The sequence below is a fragment of the Chelonoidis abingdonii genome, chromosome 9 (genome assembly GCF_003597395.2).
Source record: "Chelonoidis abingdonii isolate Lonesome George chromosome 9, CheloAbing_2.0, whole genome shotgun sequence".
In the NCBI taxonomy this organism is placed as follows: domain Eukaryota; kingdom Metazoa; phylum Chordata; order Testudines; family Testudinidae; genus Chelonoidis; species Chelonoidis abingdonii.
The window spans coordinates 37481157-37500022 of record NC_133777.1 but is presented as its reverse complement, the minus strand read 5'-3'; the positions used below and the strand labels follow the sequence as shown (position 1 = coordinate 37500022).

Genomic DNA, 18866 nt, shown 5'->3' with positions numbered 1-18866 from the left:
GGGCCTGAAAACCCCCAGGAACTCTGCTGTGTGTTCTTGACTGCCCCCACTGGCACCTCATCTATTAACTAACAAGGTACATAGATGCACAGAGCAAGCACTCTAACATTCAGCACACTGCAGGATTGAACCTAGACTGCCTGGTAAGTATACAATGCCAGGTATCATTGTTAAGTATTTTTATTTATTATCTACTGGGTTATTGAATAGGGCACTAACAAATAAACCAAATGACATTACAATCCTAAACAGTGGGCTATAATGTTTGCGTCCAGAGTATGTTATAAAAAAGCCTCCATCAGGGCAGCCCTGCCTGCCCCTGCCATTCCATATTTCAGGCCTCCTCTGCCTCCCACCTCCTCTCCTCTGCTAGCTCCACTCTGCTCAAGGCTTTCCATCCTTCCCAACCAGGTTTCCCTCTGCCCCCATCCACCTCCATATTTAAGGAGTGCCACTCTGTAAACTGGGCAACACGATGCCTTCTCTCCCCTGGGATTAAACACTGACTGCATCAGCAAATGCTCTGGGCCAGGCTGCGAAAGAGTGACCAGCCAAGAGTAGGAACCAAACTCAGGTTTTTCTGCTTGGCAGCATCATGTGCTCCAATGAGGTCTCATGTAGGTTGATTGGGAGGTAATCAAAGAGTCACAGCAAAGGCTGCAGCTCATGCGACACAATTCTGTCGCTTTCTCTTTTCAACTCACATTTGGGGTGTGTTGGGATTATGTGAAAACAACACGCCTTGGAGAGTGTTATGTAAGGAATAATGCACAACAGGGTGTGTGGTGGTTGTGAGATGTAACTACATGTCCCTGGTCTATAGTGATGGCACATGGCCAAAGCCTCCGGTGCCTGAAACCTGCTGTTATCCTGTGGCAATTGCTCTACCTCCTGTGAGTTATTCCACAAAGGAAAATAGCTTTATTGTTTTAAACTAGAGTAAAGTAATATGGGCTACTGAAAACGATTTTAAAATACCCAGCGGGCCAAATCAAGCCTTGGTGTAAGTGGGGTAACCCTGTAGCCCTCCCTAGTGTTACCCCAGGGCTGGATCTAGGCGTATATGTTTTGGATTTTTATTTTGCATACCCATTTGTGTACAGAGCATAAGTGAAAGGTCAATGGATTGCATTGCATTGCATTGCAGCATCGGCTCCATGCATGAAGTAAAGGTAGCAGGACCTGATTGGTCCAGAACAGAGTGAAGAGCATGTGGGGTATTAGCATGGTTAGTTCTTCCTGGGGGTACTTAGTGTGTGGGGAGGTCTCAGTCTGCCCTCTCTGGGACTTCCCTATGTCCCTCCCACTTTCTCTATATCTCTCCCTCTTACTTGCCCTGCAAAATAGTTCTAGGAAGTGCAGGAGACTCTAGGGCAGGGGTTGGCAACCTTTCAGAAGTGCTGTGCTGAGTCTTCATTTATTCATTCTAATTTAAAGTTTCACATGCCAGTAATACATTTTAACATTTTTAGAAGGTCTCTTTCTATAAGTCTATAATATATAACTAAACTATTGTTATATGTAAAGTAAATAAGGTTTTTAAAATGTTTAAGGAGCTTCATTTAAAATTAAATTAAAATGCAGAGCCCCCTGGACCGGTGGCCAGGACCAGGGTAGCGTGAGTGCCACTGAAAATCAACTTGTGTGCCGCCTTCGGCATACATGCCACAGGTTGCCTACCTCTGTTCTAGGGTGTAGCCTGGAAAATGAATGGCAAATTTATGTTTCAGGCTCATTTCTTTGCTAATCTGCTTCTCTACATTTCCTCTGTTTCAACTGGCTCTAGGATTCTCCCTCGCTGCCTGTCCTGACTTGGGGCTTGCTGCTGTCAGTCATTGCTCATGTAAATGAGCCCTTTAACAAGCAGTCCTCATTAGCACAGTTCCACTGGCTTCCCTAGGATCTATTGCCTGGGGAAGAGCTTGCAAGATCATGTCTCTGTTGTTTAGTGTGGCTGCGCATTGACATTGGCTTCTGTGGCTGACCCCCCAAAAAGCTGTGATTTTGCTGTGAATGAAGTGACTCTAGTGTTTAGTTTATTGTAGGCACTTTTGCAATGAAAAACATGAATACGTTATTCACCTTGTAATGAAAGCACATGGTTTTTATACAATATAGCTTGAGGTGGAGCATGTATCTTTCATCAGGAAGCATTGACTTGATGTTTCCAGTGAGAAAAAAAAATCAATAATCCACTCCCACATTTTCCCTCCTTGTCCTGCTCCCTGCAGCACCTTCCTCATCAGCCCTTAGCAGATTTGGAATTCTATCTACAGCTTCAAAATGAGCTGCTGGGATATTTGTGCCCTTAGAAATTAGAGACATTGACAAGACTGGTAAGGCTACACGTGTGACCTATTTTAACAGGCATAATAAAAACAGCTTGTCTTTAACTGTGTGAAACCCTAACTCCTAATTATCCCAGTTTCACAAGAGAATCTAACCTCATTGCATATTGGAATCAGGGCTCAGCAGAGCTGTTCAACACAAAGCCCATAGCACAGGATGTATTCCATAAAGGGGCATTTCCTACAATCCATAGACTTCTCTCCACTTAGGACTGCAAACTCTTTGAGGCAAGGACCCTGGCTGCTATTATGCTTGAAAGTGCCTGCTGCAGTGAAGGTGCTGCTAGAAACAAAGTGCTAACCACCAGCCAGAACTGTGTGTTCCGTGCCCAGCAGGATTATTAGCATTCATAACCCCTTTGCTCTGGGTGGAAGAAAGCTGAGACTTTCCAGTGTTGAACAACATAAGGATAAAACCTAATGTGGAATTATTCCTCTGCTCTATTCTGCAACCATATAACACTTCAGGGTGAGATCTCACTCGATTTCAAGGTTGTAACCAGTTAGAACCTGGCCAAGCCACAAGCATTATTAACCTCCAATGAAAAGTGCCAGGGCATCTTTAATGACCACAAGGGGTCAGTCCGTCAGTGTCATGTCTCTTCTGAAATATGGCACTCTCAGCTGCACAGTGCCATTGTCACCAAGTGGGGGCACTCGTTCAGTAATGACTTAGAGGAACAAATGCCACCTATTAAGTTACCAGCTTCATTGCTTTTACCATCCAGATCTTCCTTGGCGATTTCTCATCTAAGAAATGACCAGGTCTGCTGCTGCTGAGCTTGGGGTATGATGAGCTCTCAGCATAGATTGCAAGGGAGGCTGCCAGGACTGTTATCACACACACAGAGCTGAGCAGTCAACACTTCTGTCCTGAACAGTTCACAGTTCTCTTGAATTTATTTCATATTTGAAATCATTCACCCAGTGAGGTCAGTGCTAACTCTTGGCCTGTGGGTTGCTCACCAGAAGGCCTTGGCGAAGGCCCAGACTGTAGCTTTCCTGCTAGGTGTGTTCAGTTATATCTCCAAAGGCCCAGCCCTGCCTTGGAGGTGGTGTGGAGCTGCACAGACCTTCCTGAGTTTTCAGACATTCAGGACAACAGCACCTAGGGTGACCAGATGTCCTGATTTTATAGGGACAGTCCTGATTTTGGGGTCTTTTTCTTATATAGGCTTCTATTACCCCCCACCCTCACCCCCTGTCCCAATTTTTCACATTTGCTGTCTGGTCACCCTAATGGCACCTGTTGGCCTCTCCCTTAGGGTAGTGCTGCACTCAGGTTGTCATCTTTCTAATGGCTGGTAACCAGCCCCCTGAGGTCCTGCCCCCTGCCCTACCTCTTGTCCCAAGGCCCTATCCCCTGCTCCGCCTCTTCCCCCAAGATTTTGTCTCTGTTCCACCTCTTCCCGCTCAGATTAAAAAAAAAAACAGACATCAGGGCTTGTCAAATGGCACCTGGGCACATAAGCCGAAACCTGGACTGTCTGGATGAACAGTGGTGCAACACATCCTCTCTCTGTGCAAAGCCAATGCACAGGGAAGGGTTGTTGGCCTACCCTGTGCACGTCCCCTCTGGTGTGTCTTGTGCTCTCAGAGGCACTAATGTTCTTGTTTTTCAGAGGCACCCATCTCCGTCAGGCTGTCAGAACGCACTGTCGCTGCACTCGGGAGATGTCCAAGACCATTCCCAGCTGCTATGGGAGGCATGCACGGGCTAGAATGCTCACATCCGCTGCCCTCTTAGGCACCAATGCAGGGCCAGGTACAATCTGGTTCGAAGCCACTTGCATGAGGGCACATAGCTGAATGCACAGCATGGGGTAAACTGGCTGAATGGCCACTGAGGCCACCAGGTCTGATTAGGAAGTGGGAGAAACTGTGATTTAAAAAGGAGGTGGGAGGGAAGGAGCAAATCTCTCAGCCCCACTATGGGTAACCAAAGTGAAATCCCATTCTGCACACAGGTAAGCTGCTGTTGATTGATCTAACCAGCCCCCCGACTCTCTGCAGGGACTCTGAGTCATGACAAGCTGTCGTGCTTCCTGCAGAAGAATCTGTGGGCCTCTAGCAATGACTCAGCTCGAGTGAGATCATTGGGGTTATCAACCACCTGTGCTTTTCCCTGGAGTCTATTACCAGACCCTCAGTGGGGGATCTGAACCATCCATGGTAGCGCCCTGACTCACACTGGAACCCCAGGGAGGCAGTGGGAGAGTCTTCATCTTTCTCTCTCCATAGTCAGCGTCTGTGGGAAGTTCTGTCCAATGGGATAGCGAAGGGGAATCTTCTCTGTATCCTAACTAATGCACCAGATGGGCTTAAAGTAAATAGTGAAAACAGCGACTCACTGCCCTAGAGACTTGGTAATTCCTGAGAGGGAATTTGCTGGGCAGCTCCTGGGGGATTTTTCTTCCCAAGCATTTTTTCCTAACGGTAAGTACTGTACATAGAAGTGCTGCCCTCTGTTGGGGGAAGACCTGAACTGCGTAACTCTGTAGAACGGATTCCCATTTTTAATTTTATTCTTCTTTTTATTTCATTGTGTTATGGTAGTGCCTTGGGGCCCTTGTTATGGGCCCAGACCTCATTGCTCCAGGTGCCAGGGCTGGCTCCAGGCCACAGCATGCCAAGCGCGTGCTTGGGGCGGCACTCCGCGGGGGGCGCTCTGCCGGTTGCCTGGAGGGCGGCAGGCGGCTCTGGTGGACCTCCCGCAGGCGTGCCTGTGGAGGGTCCACTGGTCCCGTGGCTCTGGTGGAGCATCTTCAGGCATGCCTGCGGGAGGTCCACCGGAGCCACAAGACCAGTGGACCCTCCGCAGGAACGCCTGCGGGAGATCCACCGGAGCTGCGGGACCGGCGAGCGCAGAACGCCTCCCACGGCATGCCGCCGTGCTTGGGGCAGCGAAATGGCTAGAGCCGGCCCTGCCAGGTGCTGTACAAACACACGCCAGAAAGGCAGGCCTTGCCCCAAAGAGCTAATACACCCTCTGGGTAGAGGTGGATGCTGCGGAAGGAAAGGAGCCCAGAGGCCACTTGATTAGAAATGAATCCGAGAAACCTTGCACTCTTCATTTGCTTGTAAAGGAAGCCCCCAGCTTTATTTCCTAGGGCCTGCCTTTAGCATCTGGATGGGCTTTGTGATCAACAGCCCCAAATGAGGCTGTGACTCTCAGGGAACTAGCTAATATTGATCACTATTTCCACATATTGTGGTTCCGCTGGGCTTCCAGGGAATTACTGAGGTGTGTAAGTTCATACAGCTACCTGTGGTAAGTGGGCAGCCACTGTAGCAGTGAGAGAGTCCCAGTATGCCTGGGCTATCCTATCTTGCTCCAGAAGGATGACTTTGGGCTGTCTGTACCACTCCTCTCTCCATGGGTAAGGGTGAGACTGCGCCCTAAGCAAGGTCTTGCCCAGTCCGTATTGGATGGGAGAAAACCCAGCTGGTGAAGGAAATGGTGCTAGCATCTCTGTAGGTGCTGCTTTTCCTGCTGAGTCGTACTGAAGTAATGAAGGGGAGGTCTTTCAGAAGAAATGTAAAACTGAGGTCCTGGTGGCTAGGGGCACTTTAGGTCTCAGGGTACTTTTAACAGGAGTCAGAAGTTAACCTGCATGTCCTGGTCAAACTCCAGCATTGGTAATTATATTCTGCCTCCTTAAAATTTCCCCTGTAGCTTCTATTGGTTTCTGTATCCTTCATTTCCTGTCCTAAACAGTTGTGTACTGTTCCCATGCACTGTTGAAGAGTTATTGCCTTCCATCCCAGAGGTGGCTGCATTTCGGTGGGAGGGGCATGTGAAGTGGTCTATTCCTGTCACAGTGTGCTGGCATGCTGCCGGATAACTGAATTCTGATGTGTGTGCATTGTTCCTGGTGTTACTGAACTAATGATGCCGTTGTTCTAAGGATCCAGGAACAACTGCAGGACTGACCTGCTTCCACAAGGCCAGCAAAAAGCCCAAGGAAAATTTGCATGACATTTATATAAGCAAATTTCATACAAAATTTACAGTGAACTCCACACCATGCAACCATCATTTCTCCCCAGATCCATTAATTATTCCTACACAAACACATCAGTTTCCTCACCTCTACCCTTCCTCAATTCTCCCCCTCCTCTCCCTCCCCTTCATTTCCCTCCCCTTCATTTTCCACCTCCCCTGCTGGTTGTCTCTTTGGCAGAGAAGGAAGGAATTGAGGGCAGGGAGGCAGCATGATTGGCTAGCAGAGAAGGAGGTGGGGGCTAATGTGAGCAACCTGCCTCGCTCCCTTTGGCAGCTGGCCAAACATCAAAATCTCTGCAAGGATGGCTGGGAAGCTAGAGAAGGGGCCTGGAAGCTGGTGGCACCAGACAAAAGCCAGGCAGGGCTGCTGAAGTGTGGATGGCTAGCTGCTTTCCTCAGCCATCTACTATACTGAATGACATACACAGCACCCAGGCATGTGTAGCGTTTCTGTCAAGAATTATTGCTTCTGAGCTTGGAGAGAAAAGTTCCCTATGACGCTGGACTTAAGTGCTACCATAGGGACCTACATCAAGGTTGCCCTTTGGGCTGAAAGGGGCTATGGAAACCTACATTCCCATTGTGACTTCTGACAGCACTGGTGGGGGTGGCACTTGCAGACTCTGTGCGCCACGGCAGCAGTGAGCCGGCCTCATCATCTGCAGAATGGCTCTGCCATCCATGAACAGAATAGTGCAAATTCACTCACACGTGGAAATGGAGACGGTGAAGGAACAACGTCCACAAAGCCCTGGGCATTTGTCTTTGAGATTCCCCACTCTCATCATGATAGGGATTCCTGCTCTAAGGGAGCGGGAAATCCCCAGGATCCTTGACAATCTGCCCCAGGCGGGACAGGGAATCCTTCCTGCCTCCTAATCTGGTGACCAGTTTAATTCTGTGCATGTGACTAAGAGTCACAGCCGTGATGCATCTAATCCTGCATAGACCCGGAGATATTACTAGGCTCTCAGCAATTGCTCGCCGCCTTACTTCAGGTCTTCGGTTGCAATTCTGGGCCCCATGTCCCTGCATCCTCTGGTATCAGGGCTTTCAGTCACCTTTATCGCCTTCTTGGGGCCTCATGCCCTATTCCCCCATGGCTGGTAAGGACCCCAGGCCCTCCCTCTCCACCAGGCTCCAGGCCTGAGACTCTACAGCCAGCAGCCACGATCTGCTCTGTGAGACACCTTGCTGCTACCTGCCTGGACTGCTTCCTACCACAGCCTTTTTTACAGGCCTTCCCCACACAGTTTTTCTATGTTCATCCTTCCTTCAAGGTCAGGACATGATGCCCCATCCCCCCTGGTGTCCCTCAACACAATCCCAAATTGAAAGTACAAACTGTCCCCCTCTGCTGCCCTCCTTAGACCTGAAGTGCCATCCTCGGAGGTGGGCCTCACTCGTTTCCTCAGTGAAGCCCCCTCCCACCCTGGCTCTCTCTCATTGGAAGTCCAGATCCTGCCCTTTTATCAAGGCTTCTCACCACCTGAGCTTGCTCCAGCCCAGAAGCAGCTCCGTGTCTCTCCTGGCCTCCTCCCAGACTCCTCTACCCAGGTGAGGATCCCAGGGCCAACTCTGGCCTGGGCTTCCTCCCTCACACTTCACCCTCTAGTACCAAGAGCAGAGTCCTTCCCTCTCCCCACCACCTCCTTCTGCGCCAGACTCCTATAGCACCACCTCTCTCCTCCTCCACCAGGCCTGGGTGTAATCAGGGGGTTAATTGGCCTCTGAAGCCTTCCTTAATCTTTCCCCACCTGTGTGACCATCACAGCCCCTTTCTAGGATTACAGCCTGACATTTCTCACGAGGCAGACTGCAGTAACAAGATTCACACTCCAGCCAAAGGGCCATTCAACTACTCATCAGCTGGACATCAAAGGGGGCGGGGACCAGTCTCACCGTGTCAGGCAGAACTGGTGCCTCTGATAGACACACCCTGTGTCACATTTCCTACGTCCAGGCCAGTGCACAGTCCGCATGACAAAGGGGCTTGCTGGGTCGCCATGGCATGCCTGCGATTACCTTAGTGTGCTCTTTTAGGACCAGATGGATGGGGGACCAGCCCTTCCTTTTTGCAAAGGCAGATTTCTGTGTCTGCAGCAGCCCATACTCTGCTTGTGATAAGCACCTGAACCTGTTCAGTATCATGGCAGTGGGTGGAGAAAAACTGCAGTGTGGCCTGCTTTTTGTGTGCTAACCACAGCCCCAGGAACAGTCAGACCTCTTCCTCTCCTCCCACCAACCCCCAAGAGAGCTCAGAGGCACTGATGAGTCTGATTCGAGGCACAGATGTATTCACAGACTAGGTGCCTCTGCTTTTCATGCAGGGCGTGATCCTCCTCTTGCACAGTGGGTATGTCTGCACTTGGAGATGGGGCGGGGGCGAGTCCCAGCTCATGCAGACATATTCACGCTAGTTCTCATGGAGCTAACATGCTAAAAATGCTAGTGTAGCCACAGTAGCACAGGCAGCAGTGGTATGGGCTAGCAGCTGATTCGAGTACAAATCTATCTGAACCCTGTGGGTAGTGCAGGGTTCCTCGGGCTCAGGTTCAGATGGAGACCAATCTGTGTGTGTCAAGGCATCAGGCAACAGTCAATTAGTGATCTGGCGGGCACAGCAGGGAGCAGACTTTTAGCCTAAGCTTCCTGGGTCAGGCAGCCCACAAACACACAGTCTGGGCCACAGTCTCCTGACTGGCGCAAGCCACAAACAAAGCACAGACCTTTTGGCTTAGGGGTGATAGGTTGCCACCCCAGGGGTGGGGTTGGTGGCAGGAGGTAGGGTCCCAGCCCAGAGCCCTAAGTCAGGGCCGGCGCTACCATTTAGGCAGCCTAGGCAATCGCCTAGGGCGCCAGGATTATTGAGGGGGCGGCATTTTGCCGGGGGCGGGGGCAGCAGGCGGCTCTGGTGGAGCTGCCACAGTCATGCCTGCGGACGGTCGGCTGCTCCCACGGCTCTGGTGGACCTCCCACAGACATGGCTGCGGTAGCTCCACCAGAGCCACGGACCAACGGACCCTCCACAGGAATGCCTGCAGCAGTTCCACCAGAGCCGCGGGATCAGCACGGGGTGCGGCGAAATGGCCGTGTGCCTAGGGCGCGAGAAACCCTGGCGCCGGTCCTGCTAACAGTGGGAGATGATTTCACCACTGGGTCAGTGGGGATCCCTCCAAAACGTGCTGGGGGCTCTAGTAACAAAACTGGACTAAAGTCTGGCTTGCCTGGGCTACTTCCTATGACAGTCCAGGTTGAGGGTTCCGTAGTCCAGGAGTCCTCAATCTTCTTGGGGTACACTGCGGACAGCAGACCCAGGAGCTCCTCTCCCAGGTTGATTTGCAGGGCACTGCAGAGTTCTGCAGCAGTGGAAACACCTATCTCCTTCCCTGGCTCCTGCTCAACTGAGTTGCAGGGCCCTGTCTTTATACTTCCTGCCCTGCCTCATAATCCCAGCATGGGGGGCAAGGCTGGCCCAGCTCGACACATCAGGAGAGTGTAATGGTCCCTCGAGCTCAGGCTCAGAGGGAGGTCACTCTGCCTCACTACAGTACATACGCTACTACTTTCTATGCAACCGCAACTACACCTACTATTTTCAGCACCCTAGTTCGATATGAGCCAGTGTATGTCTACACAAGCTGGGAATCGCACCCCTTGCTCCCAGTGTAGATGTAGCCGGAGTAGATTAGGAAGAATCCACATAAAATTGGAATAAGCAAAGGACGAGGCCCCCAATTTGGCAGCTAAATCTTTAGAGCAATGTAGGACCAGCCAGGCTGGATCAGAGCCGAGGGTCATCCACACCAGGACACTCTCTCCTACCATGGCCAGCATTTAAGGTGCAAGAGCCCCACAGTAGCAGATGTGAGATCATCTGTGACCCACCCCAGCTGCGTCTCAACCTGGTCTCTGCTAGTTAGCAATTGACCTAAACTCTGTAGTGTGAGGTTTAATAGCCCTTCCAGAATTTGTCATAATTAATTACAATAACTGGATATTCATGGCCTGCATATCAATATCCAGTCCCCTTTACAATCTTGTTAAATTCTTGGGCTGAGTGACTTCCTGCGGCCACGAGTGCTACAGTGTAATCACATGTTGTGTGGGGAAAGTATTTCCTTTTCTGGAGTTTGAATTTCTCACCTTTTAATCTCCCGACTGTCCTCTTGCTCTCGTGTTAGAGGACAGGGAGAACAGAAGTTCCTCATCTCCCTTGTCTAGCCCTTCCATTATTTCATAGATTTTTATGATGATTTGTCTCTTTTCTAAGGTAACAATCTCAGACTTTCCAACCTCTCTTGATGAGAGTTTTTCCAGGCCCCTGGTCATTCTCATCGCCCTGCTTTGAACCCCTTTAGTTCTGCCGTGTTGTGTGAGAGATGGGGTGACCAATGCTGCATGAAGCCACATCATTGATTGAAGGCATTTTCCATGTTATTTTCCATCCTGTTCCTTATGCATCCTGATACCATTCGCTGCTTTGATCGCAGCTGTACACTGAGCAGAAGTTTCATTAAACTGCCTCCAGTGATGCCCTTGCCCTTCCTTTGCAGACTCTACAGCTCCCAGAAGTGTCCAGAGCAAACCTTAACTGGAAAAGTGTGGGTTGAATTTGTCCTTAAAGAATGCCTCTTATTCCTAACCAATGGGCCTGTACTGGAGCGGTACCAGGTGAGCCATGTCCTGCATGAGCCATTTTTTCTGTGAGGCCCCAAAAGGGAAAGGAGGCCTGGCAGTGGGTTCTTGGATGAGGGAGAGTGAAAAGATGATGGAGGAGCTCTCCCCTGGTGAGCGTGGGGCACTGTGCAGGCTGGATTGTGTTTAGGTGAGATGCCCTTTTTAGCACATCCTGAGACAGTTGCAGGAGAGGTGAGGCAGCAGAAGCTGAGTTTGGAGGAGTGCCTCACCCCTAATGCCAAGACGCTCCACTATGCCATGTGTGGGGAACTATGAAGAGAGCTTTCCCCTTCTCTATGGCTCACTGGGAGGGTGTGGGTCCCCAAACATCCTTCTTTTGTAACATGGGATCATAGTATGGGAAAGGCTGAAAGCTGGGCATTGTGCTGCTTCCTATTCCACCATCATTTCCCTGTCCGGCTTGGGCGCTGCTCTGTGTTTTCTGCTAGCAGCATGGACATCAACCAGAGCCACCTGTGTGCATCTGAGGACAACGTTTCACTTCCCTTTCGAGCTCAGGGGCGCAATCTGGGATTTTCTTCTTCCCTTCCCGGGTTTTGTATAAGCACCGTTCTCCTGCATGGGGCCCAATCCTGCTCCCTTTGAAGCCAATTGCTAAACTCCCATTGACTTCAATAGAAGCAAGCCCATGGTTTCAGCATCTCTGTGGACAGGCAAACAAAGCAAATGTAGCTGTGGAACGTGTTTGAAAAATATTGATTTTATTAGACGGGTTGATGTACAGGACCAACAATTTTATCCAAATGCACATTATCATGAACATCTACTTTGGAATATATTACAGCATGTAACTCCTTATATGCTGTCTGCCAGATTCCTGTTAAAAAAGAAGCACACAAAAGTGGGTATAGGGATGTTGGGTTTTTTAGCAAAATTAAAAAATCTTCAGGCTCCCTGTTTTCATTCCCCTTGCATTTCCTGTAACTCAGAGACATATCGCTCATGTCACACTTTATATTTTGTTTCTAATCAAGTTCATTTTGTTTCATAAAACAAGAGACAGTCAGATTGATGGTAGGAGCCTGCTGTGTCATCAGACTGTGACAGATGAGATGGGCTTTGAACTACAGTCCTTCTTAGACTAACAATCATTTGCTGTGGCCATGCAAGTCATTTCAAGTGTCAAGGGGCTTGGGAAGAAAGGCCATCAGAAATGTGTCAGATTCCCAACAAGGGCTGTGGTAGCCAACCAGAGCAAAAAGTGGGCCCAGCTTAATGTGCAATTAACAAACAAATGCACTTCTTAGGTCTACTGTTTCTTAAGGGTCACCTGATATCAGGCCACAGGGAGGTTAAACTTGGAGCGCCAGGAGTGCTTTTAAGAAGAGAATCCTAGTGTAAATTTTCAGATGGGAAGGTGGTTATGATCAATGGATGAGCCTCTATGCTGAGCTTTTGAGCCACTACTATGCTTTTGTCAGTCACATGTTAAAAGGTGAACTCATCTGATTACAGGAGATTTTCTTGAGTATATGCAGAGATCTTCATTGTCAATGAATGCTTACCCAACAGGACGTCAACCAACAAGCCCAGTACCTGTAGACAACCATGCTTTACATCCTCCATCCTCCTCAATGCTGCCAATGTTCCTCGTTCTATATTGTGTTGGTAACACCAGCCACACCACAATCATCACCTCCACCAACACCCAAAAGGAGAGCAGTAGCTTTATGACCAGCAGGATGCTAGTGAGCAAGAGGGAGCTAGGAAGGAATGATCTGGGTATAGTGAAAAGAGGATGACAAGAAATGGAGGAAAGAAAATGTAGGAGAAAGACTGAAGAAAAGGGGAAGAGAACATGAACAGGAGAAAGACAAAAAGAAGATGACAGCACAGTGAAGAGAAACAAAAAGACAAAGAACAAGCAGGAAGAATAAGGCACAGAGAATTAGAAAAGTTTAACAGGCATTTGCTTATAGTGACAATAAAACAGAATGTGATGGCAGAAGCAGTGGCAAAATTAGCACAGTTCTGACAGTGTTTCTTTTCCATTTGCTCCTACGAACACCATGCAAACTAGGCCAAGTGACAGGAGCAGCAGGTAAGCTTAATGGAGGACAATGAGAAGTGAGAAAGAGTGCCAGTTTAGTTCTGCCGTGTCGTGTGAGAGATGGGATGACCAGTGCTGCATGAAGCCACATCATTGATTGAAGGCAAGGTGACCAAGACAAAGAAGGATGATGAGGAGGAATGGGGTAACATAAAAGAAAGAGAGGAGAAGAACAGAAGTGAATGGAAGAAGCAGCTCCAAGGCAGTCTGAGACCTCACTCAGTATTGACTCACCAGCATGTCACTTCTCTTTGTGCTATTTCAGATGCCAGTTTCTCTGACACCTCTTCTTGCCTTCATTAGCTGCCCCTGTTCCTTTCAGTGCTGTGCACAAAATCCCTTGGCATGTAACCTGCCCTCTTGGAGTACTCATTGATATACTTGTTTCTTCTCCGGCACCCAGCCTTTGGAGACTCATTACCCATCGGCTGTGTCCTCCAGGGTGACACATTTGGACCAAGTCAAGCACCCATGAAACAATGCCCACTAGAACTAACCCGGATTGCTTTAAAAGACCGTTTATTTTAAACTCAAGGTTTTGGCACCAAGGAAGCTGAATCCCAGACCAGTGCTAGATATGTTTGATTCTTCTGTAGCCACAGCTCCATCTCTATTCACAGATGTGGATCAGAGATGTGCTTCCTTTCAGACCCAATGCCATGCTCCCAACAGGCTCTGGTCAGCACCTTCCACTTTCTCATCTGCTCAAATTTCTTCTTTAAAAAGCCAACATATGGCTTTCTTATTTCCTTTTGTCTTTCTATCTTTGTCTTGCTTTGCTTGGCATTTCATTAAATTCTTGACCTCGGGCAGATAAGGCCCACAGGTATGTTACAGTGAGTACTTCTGCTCAGAAGGTTCTCTGAAGACCAGCCTCAGCTCTGGTCCATTTGACAGGGAGAAATGAAGAAAGGCTATTTAACAGGTCTCGAACACCATTCACCGTTCAGGGCAACATCCACCTTCTTCTTCAGTTAATGCTTAGCTCAACCACCAGCCATGCTAGGTTATTGCAACCAAACAATGCTTGCTTAGTGAAGAGGGCTCCCATACTTTCTCTGTTCTTTAGTTGCCATCTGCAATGAACTATGTCCACAGAGAGGCTGGCACTGGTTCCAATGGCATCATTTCCTGCAACTCACAATTTTGGCTGTTGGTGTGTTGGGGCAAGTGAACAACATGGCAACACCAACAAATAAATATGACTGCTTGGCTCAGCCCAAATAAGATAGGGCCCAGACACCTTCGACTTCCTAACCTACAGCAAAAAGATTGGAAGAGAAAACAGGCAACAGCTGTGAAATGGAGGGTATTCCTGTCTTCCTCCAAACTGCACAACAACGCAGGGATCTGACTCGGAGAAAACATGCAACACTGGCAAAAACAAGGTCAAAATGCAAATCGATTAACCCTCTGAGCCCTACTAAGGTTTGTGCTTGACTTGCCAACAACTGCGTGACGCTAACAGCAAATGCATACACTAAGCTCCCTGCCTCTTCTGAGGCACAGGGACAGACTGATGCTTTCAAATGCTTTCTTCTGAGCTTTCTTGAGTTACAGCCACTGTCTCTCAAATGTAACCTAAGTGCCTTTGCTCTTTCAGCTCCAGTCCATTTCTCTTTATGAGCCAGACTTCCAAGTCCCACCTGGGACATGCATTTGGTGCTAACAATGCCAGATGTTCCCAGAGATTGGACTGAATCCAGTCTAAACACAGACATGGGGTCTTTCTTTCCCTACCCCTGGGGATAGGAGAGGGCTAATACCTGGGTGAATGCTAAAGATTCTGAGTTACAGCTCAACTGTCATCCAAATGGAGCTCAAAAAGAACTGAACCTGATGGCCTACAAGTCTTGAAAAGAAAAAAACAGATTATTATTTATTTATAGGCATTTCTGTGGTCCTTGTACCTATATACAGCCACCAAAAGCTGACATGTACTCTGCTGGATCTCTCTCTCCCCAGGGGTGACCCTCTCCAGTTCTCCAGGTCAAGGCGTTGGAGCCTTCCTCCAGGTTATCATTCCAGAGTCTGCGTTTCCTACTCCCCGCCTGCTTAGTGTATGCAAAGGCTGAACTTCTTGTTCCACACTCATGAACTTCAGTACCAATGAAAAAGCAGCTAAAGCTTTAGGTCACCATTTGTTGCTTTTACTTACAGCTTAAACATTGCTTTCTATTTCAAATAACAAAGATAAAATGTCAGGAATTCACAGTTCTTTATTCTCTTTTCTATGCCCACCCCACTTTCCCTGCCATTAATGTCAATGACTCAAAGTCCTCCTTGTACAGTAGCTCTTGCCAGTGTGGCACTCAAAGGGTTAATAAACCATGGCTTCTTGGACAGATAAGACATAAGCTCATTCACCAATAGGAACACATGAATGGTTATGTTAGTACATAGCATGTTATGGTTTCCTATAGCGGTTCCTTGGGGTTTCACCACAGCCAGTTGTGTCACAGGAGAGAACACTGGGCTTCTTCCCCAAGCCAATACTCCCTAAGAGATCAGGAAGCTCATGAGTAATGGCCCTTTCGATCTTCTCCAGGTAACATCCTCCCATGTAGGAGCACTGCTGAGCTAGCAGCTTGAAGCTGCTGATGGGATTGATGCCAAAGAAGTCCTTATAAGCCTCGCGGTTGGGGAGATCAAACTTGCTGACATTGGTCTTTGCCAGGATGGACTTGAAGATGTAGAACTTGTCAGGGTCTTCCACAATGTCCTTGAATACCAGCTCCCCATCACTGAAGAAGGTCATTTTGTCCTTGTAGGTTTGCAGATAGCGGTCGACCAGGAGGGCGTGGATGCGAACCCGGATGGCATGTTGGCGGATGAAGGCAATCTTATTCTCCAGCCTGTTTTCAATCACCTGGTTAAGGTCTTCCAGGAGAGAGATCTCTTCTTTAAGGAACAGATCCTTGTGGGTTTCAGGGTGATACTCTGGGGGCCAGAAGGAACTGACATAGACCCTGGGAGGTTCAGTGACATTGATCAGAGGAGCCAAGCTCCAGAACAAGGCGCCGTAGACTCTCATAAGCTCCTGGGTGGCGAGACTGTCCGCTTTGTTCAAAATTATTCTTATCTGAGACTCTCGGCCCTTCAGCTGGCGAAACAGCATCTCCAGCTCCAGCCCCACATCCAGCTTTGTAGGGTCAAAGACAACAAAGATGAGGTCAGCTCTGTCGATGAACCACTGGCACACATCATTGAATGGGTAACCTTTGGGAGAGGAGAGAGAAAAATCAAACAGAAATGTCCCGCTCCCCACATCTAACACAGGACCAATCCATTCAGTCATCGGCATAGATACGACACAAGCCCACAATGTCTCAGACCCCTTCAGACTTAGACCTCATGCAGTGGGAAATCTCGTTTCTCAGCTACTAAAGCCATCGCAGAACACCTTGGCACCAATATCCACAATCAGTCTATATTCAGTTGGCACTAGTGCCTTAGCTGGCGTTCTCTGATAAAATCCTGGCCCCAGTAAAGTCAGCGGGAGTTTTGCCATTGGGCTAGATTTCCCCCTGGATTTAAGGTAGATATTGGGAGAACTAAGGTGGGGATGCTGTGTAATTAATGCACTGATAAGCATATAGGTAAATAACAGATTTTAGTAGACACTTCAAACATTAATATGGTGGTACTGCCTTCTGCCTCTTGGCCCATTCTGACGTACACTCTGCTACCTCCTAGTGGTTGGGGGTGTGTTTTGCTTCTTCTGGAATTAAATTCCTTCCAAGTCACTTCCAAATTTTCCTTTTCTCTGTAGCCTGTTGTTGATTATCTGTGCTCTGATTGTTTTCTAAGGCCATGGTTTGGCCACTCCAATGCTGTCTAATGTATCTAGTATATGGGTTGACAAACCCCAGCAGTGCTACCCCAGTTGTGAGATATGTTATACTGGAAGTACTGGTGTTCCAGCATTCCATCGTGTCCTGCTCTAGCACAGAGACTTTGGCAGGGGCCTGCATCAAAGAACATGATAGAAACATGAAAGAAAATGATGGGTAAAGTGCAGCCCATAGGCTAAATACAGCCCAAAGGCCACAAACATCCCCATCTTGCTTAAGTCTCTGAACATTGCCCCTCCATATGAAAGAGGAAGTGTGCTGCATCTGCTCTATTTTATGAGTATTGTGTGTGTCCCTGAGGCCCCTGCCAGGTGGCCTTTACAAACACAGGCAGGCAAAATTTTGGTGCTTCTGCAATATAAAAATAAACACCCTGCAACACCTCCTGACTGGCCCTTTGTTGTGTGTGACCTAATGAATACAGCACTCAGCTGGGCCTCTGGAGATCTTGGTTCTCTTCCTGGATCAGTCACTGTCACCTTTTTTCCCATCTGTAAAACAGGGAAAATGCTACAGTGCTTTGAGATCTACTGATGAACAGCACTGCAGAAGAGCAAGGGACTGTTATTATCTCACATTTATAATGCTCCTTCTTTTCTGGTCTCTCTTACAATGAACAAAGCAGGTTACTACCTCGTTCCTGTTGCTTGCGGTTTTCAATGATGCCCGGTGTGTCTACAAAGGTGACCCGCTCTAAAAGCTTATGAGGCACCTCTATCCCAATCAGCTTCTCCAGGAAGTTCTGCCCAAACTTTTCGAGGGGCGAAAAGGAGCGTGCACTGTCAGCAGCCATCACGATGCCCTCGATGGTCTTCAGCTTTGGGCCGTGCATGATGACCGTGAACTCAGAGGTGGTGGGTTCGGCCCCTGTCCAGTAACAAGAGAAGCAGAGCAGGTCAGCCGTAAAGTCTAAGCTGTCCTGCTGGAAATGAGTCAGACTCTGTGTCTGAGACTATCTGCCGAGGATACTGCTAACTCATGAATATACAGAGGGTGATCCAAAGCAACAGGTATGGTCAGAGAGCATCTTGTAATATCATGTACCTTATGCCTTGTAGAATGTCTTGAGGAAAGGTAAGGCAAATCTACACTACAAAATTAAGTCAACCTAAGTTAGTTCGATGTACAGCCACCACAGTAATTAAATTGCTTTGCATGTCCACACTACACTCCTTGTGTCAGCGGAGCACGTCCTCACCAGGACCAGGGTCGGCTTTAGGGCAATTCGACCGATTCGGGGGAATCGGGCCCCATGCCTAAGAGGGTCCCGCGCCTTAGGCACCTTTTTAATTTTTTTTTTTTTACTTACCCCAGTCCCCGGCTGCGGTCTGCTCCGGGGTCTTCCATGGTCCCGCTCCTTTGAGCGAAGCGCCGGCAGGAGCGCGGCGCGACCCCGCTCTCCCAGCTAGAGCTCCAGCTGGGGCAGCGGGGCTTGCCACGCTCCAGCCAGGAGAGCGGGGTCTCGGGGCTTGCCGCACTCCAGCCGGAGTGCGGCAAGCCCGTCTGGGTCCGGCTGGAGCGCGGCAAGCCCCGCTCTCCCGTCTGGAGCTCCAGCCAGAGCACGGCAAGCCCCGCGACCCTGGCTGCAGCTCTGGGCCCTTTAAATAGCCCCCAGAGCCCTGGGGCAATGAGGGGCTCTGGGGGCTATTTAAAGGGCCCAGGGCTCCAGCTGCCTCTGCCACCCCGGTCCTTTAAATAGCTGCCGGAGCCCCGCCTCCCCCATGCATTCCCCAGCGCTCCCGCGGCTATTTAAAAGATCCAGGGCGGGGTAAAAGGGGGTTTGGGGGCTACTTAAAGGGTTGGGGTTCCAGCAGCCTCTGCTGCACCCCCTAACCTGCCCACACTAGTCTGGCCCCCCCTGCCTGCAGCCAGCTCTGCACCCCGTGCCCACAGCCGGCCCCTGCCAA

At 49.2% G+C, this 18866-nt stretch overlaps 1 protein-coding gene across 2 annotated transcripts in view; it reads right to left on the bottom strand.

Annotated features, from left to right (window-relative positions):
• Positions 1 to 15239: 15239 nt before the first annotated feature.
• SRL (sarcalumenin) overlaps positions 15240 to 18866 on the bottom strand; it is a 98869-nt gene continuing 95242 nt past the window's right edge. For both annotated transcript variants that reach the window (XM_075069377.1, XM_075069378.1), the window contains 2 exons: positions 17593 to 17826; positions 15240 to 16324 (listed from right to left, as the gene is read on the bottom strand). In XM_075069377.1, the coding sequence (XP_074925478.1) occupies positions 15513 to 16324; positions 17593 to 17826 (1046 nt within the window). In that variant the 3' untranslated portion in view covers positions 15240 to 15512. The remainder of the gene's footprint in view (positions 16325 to 17592; positions 17827 to 18866) is intronic.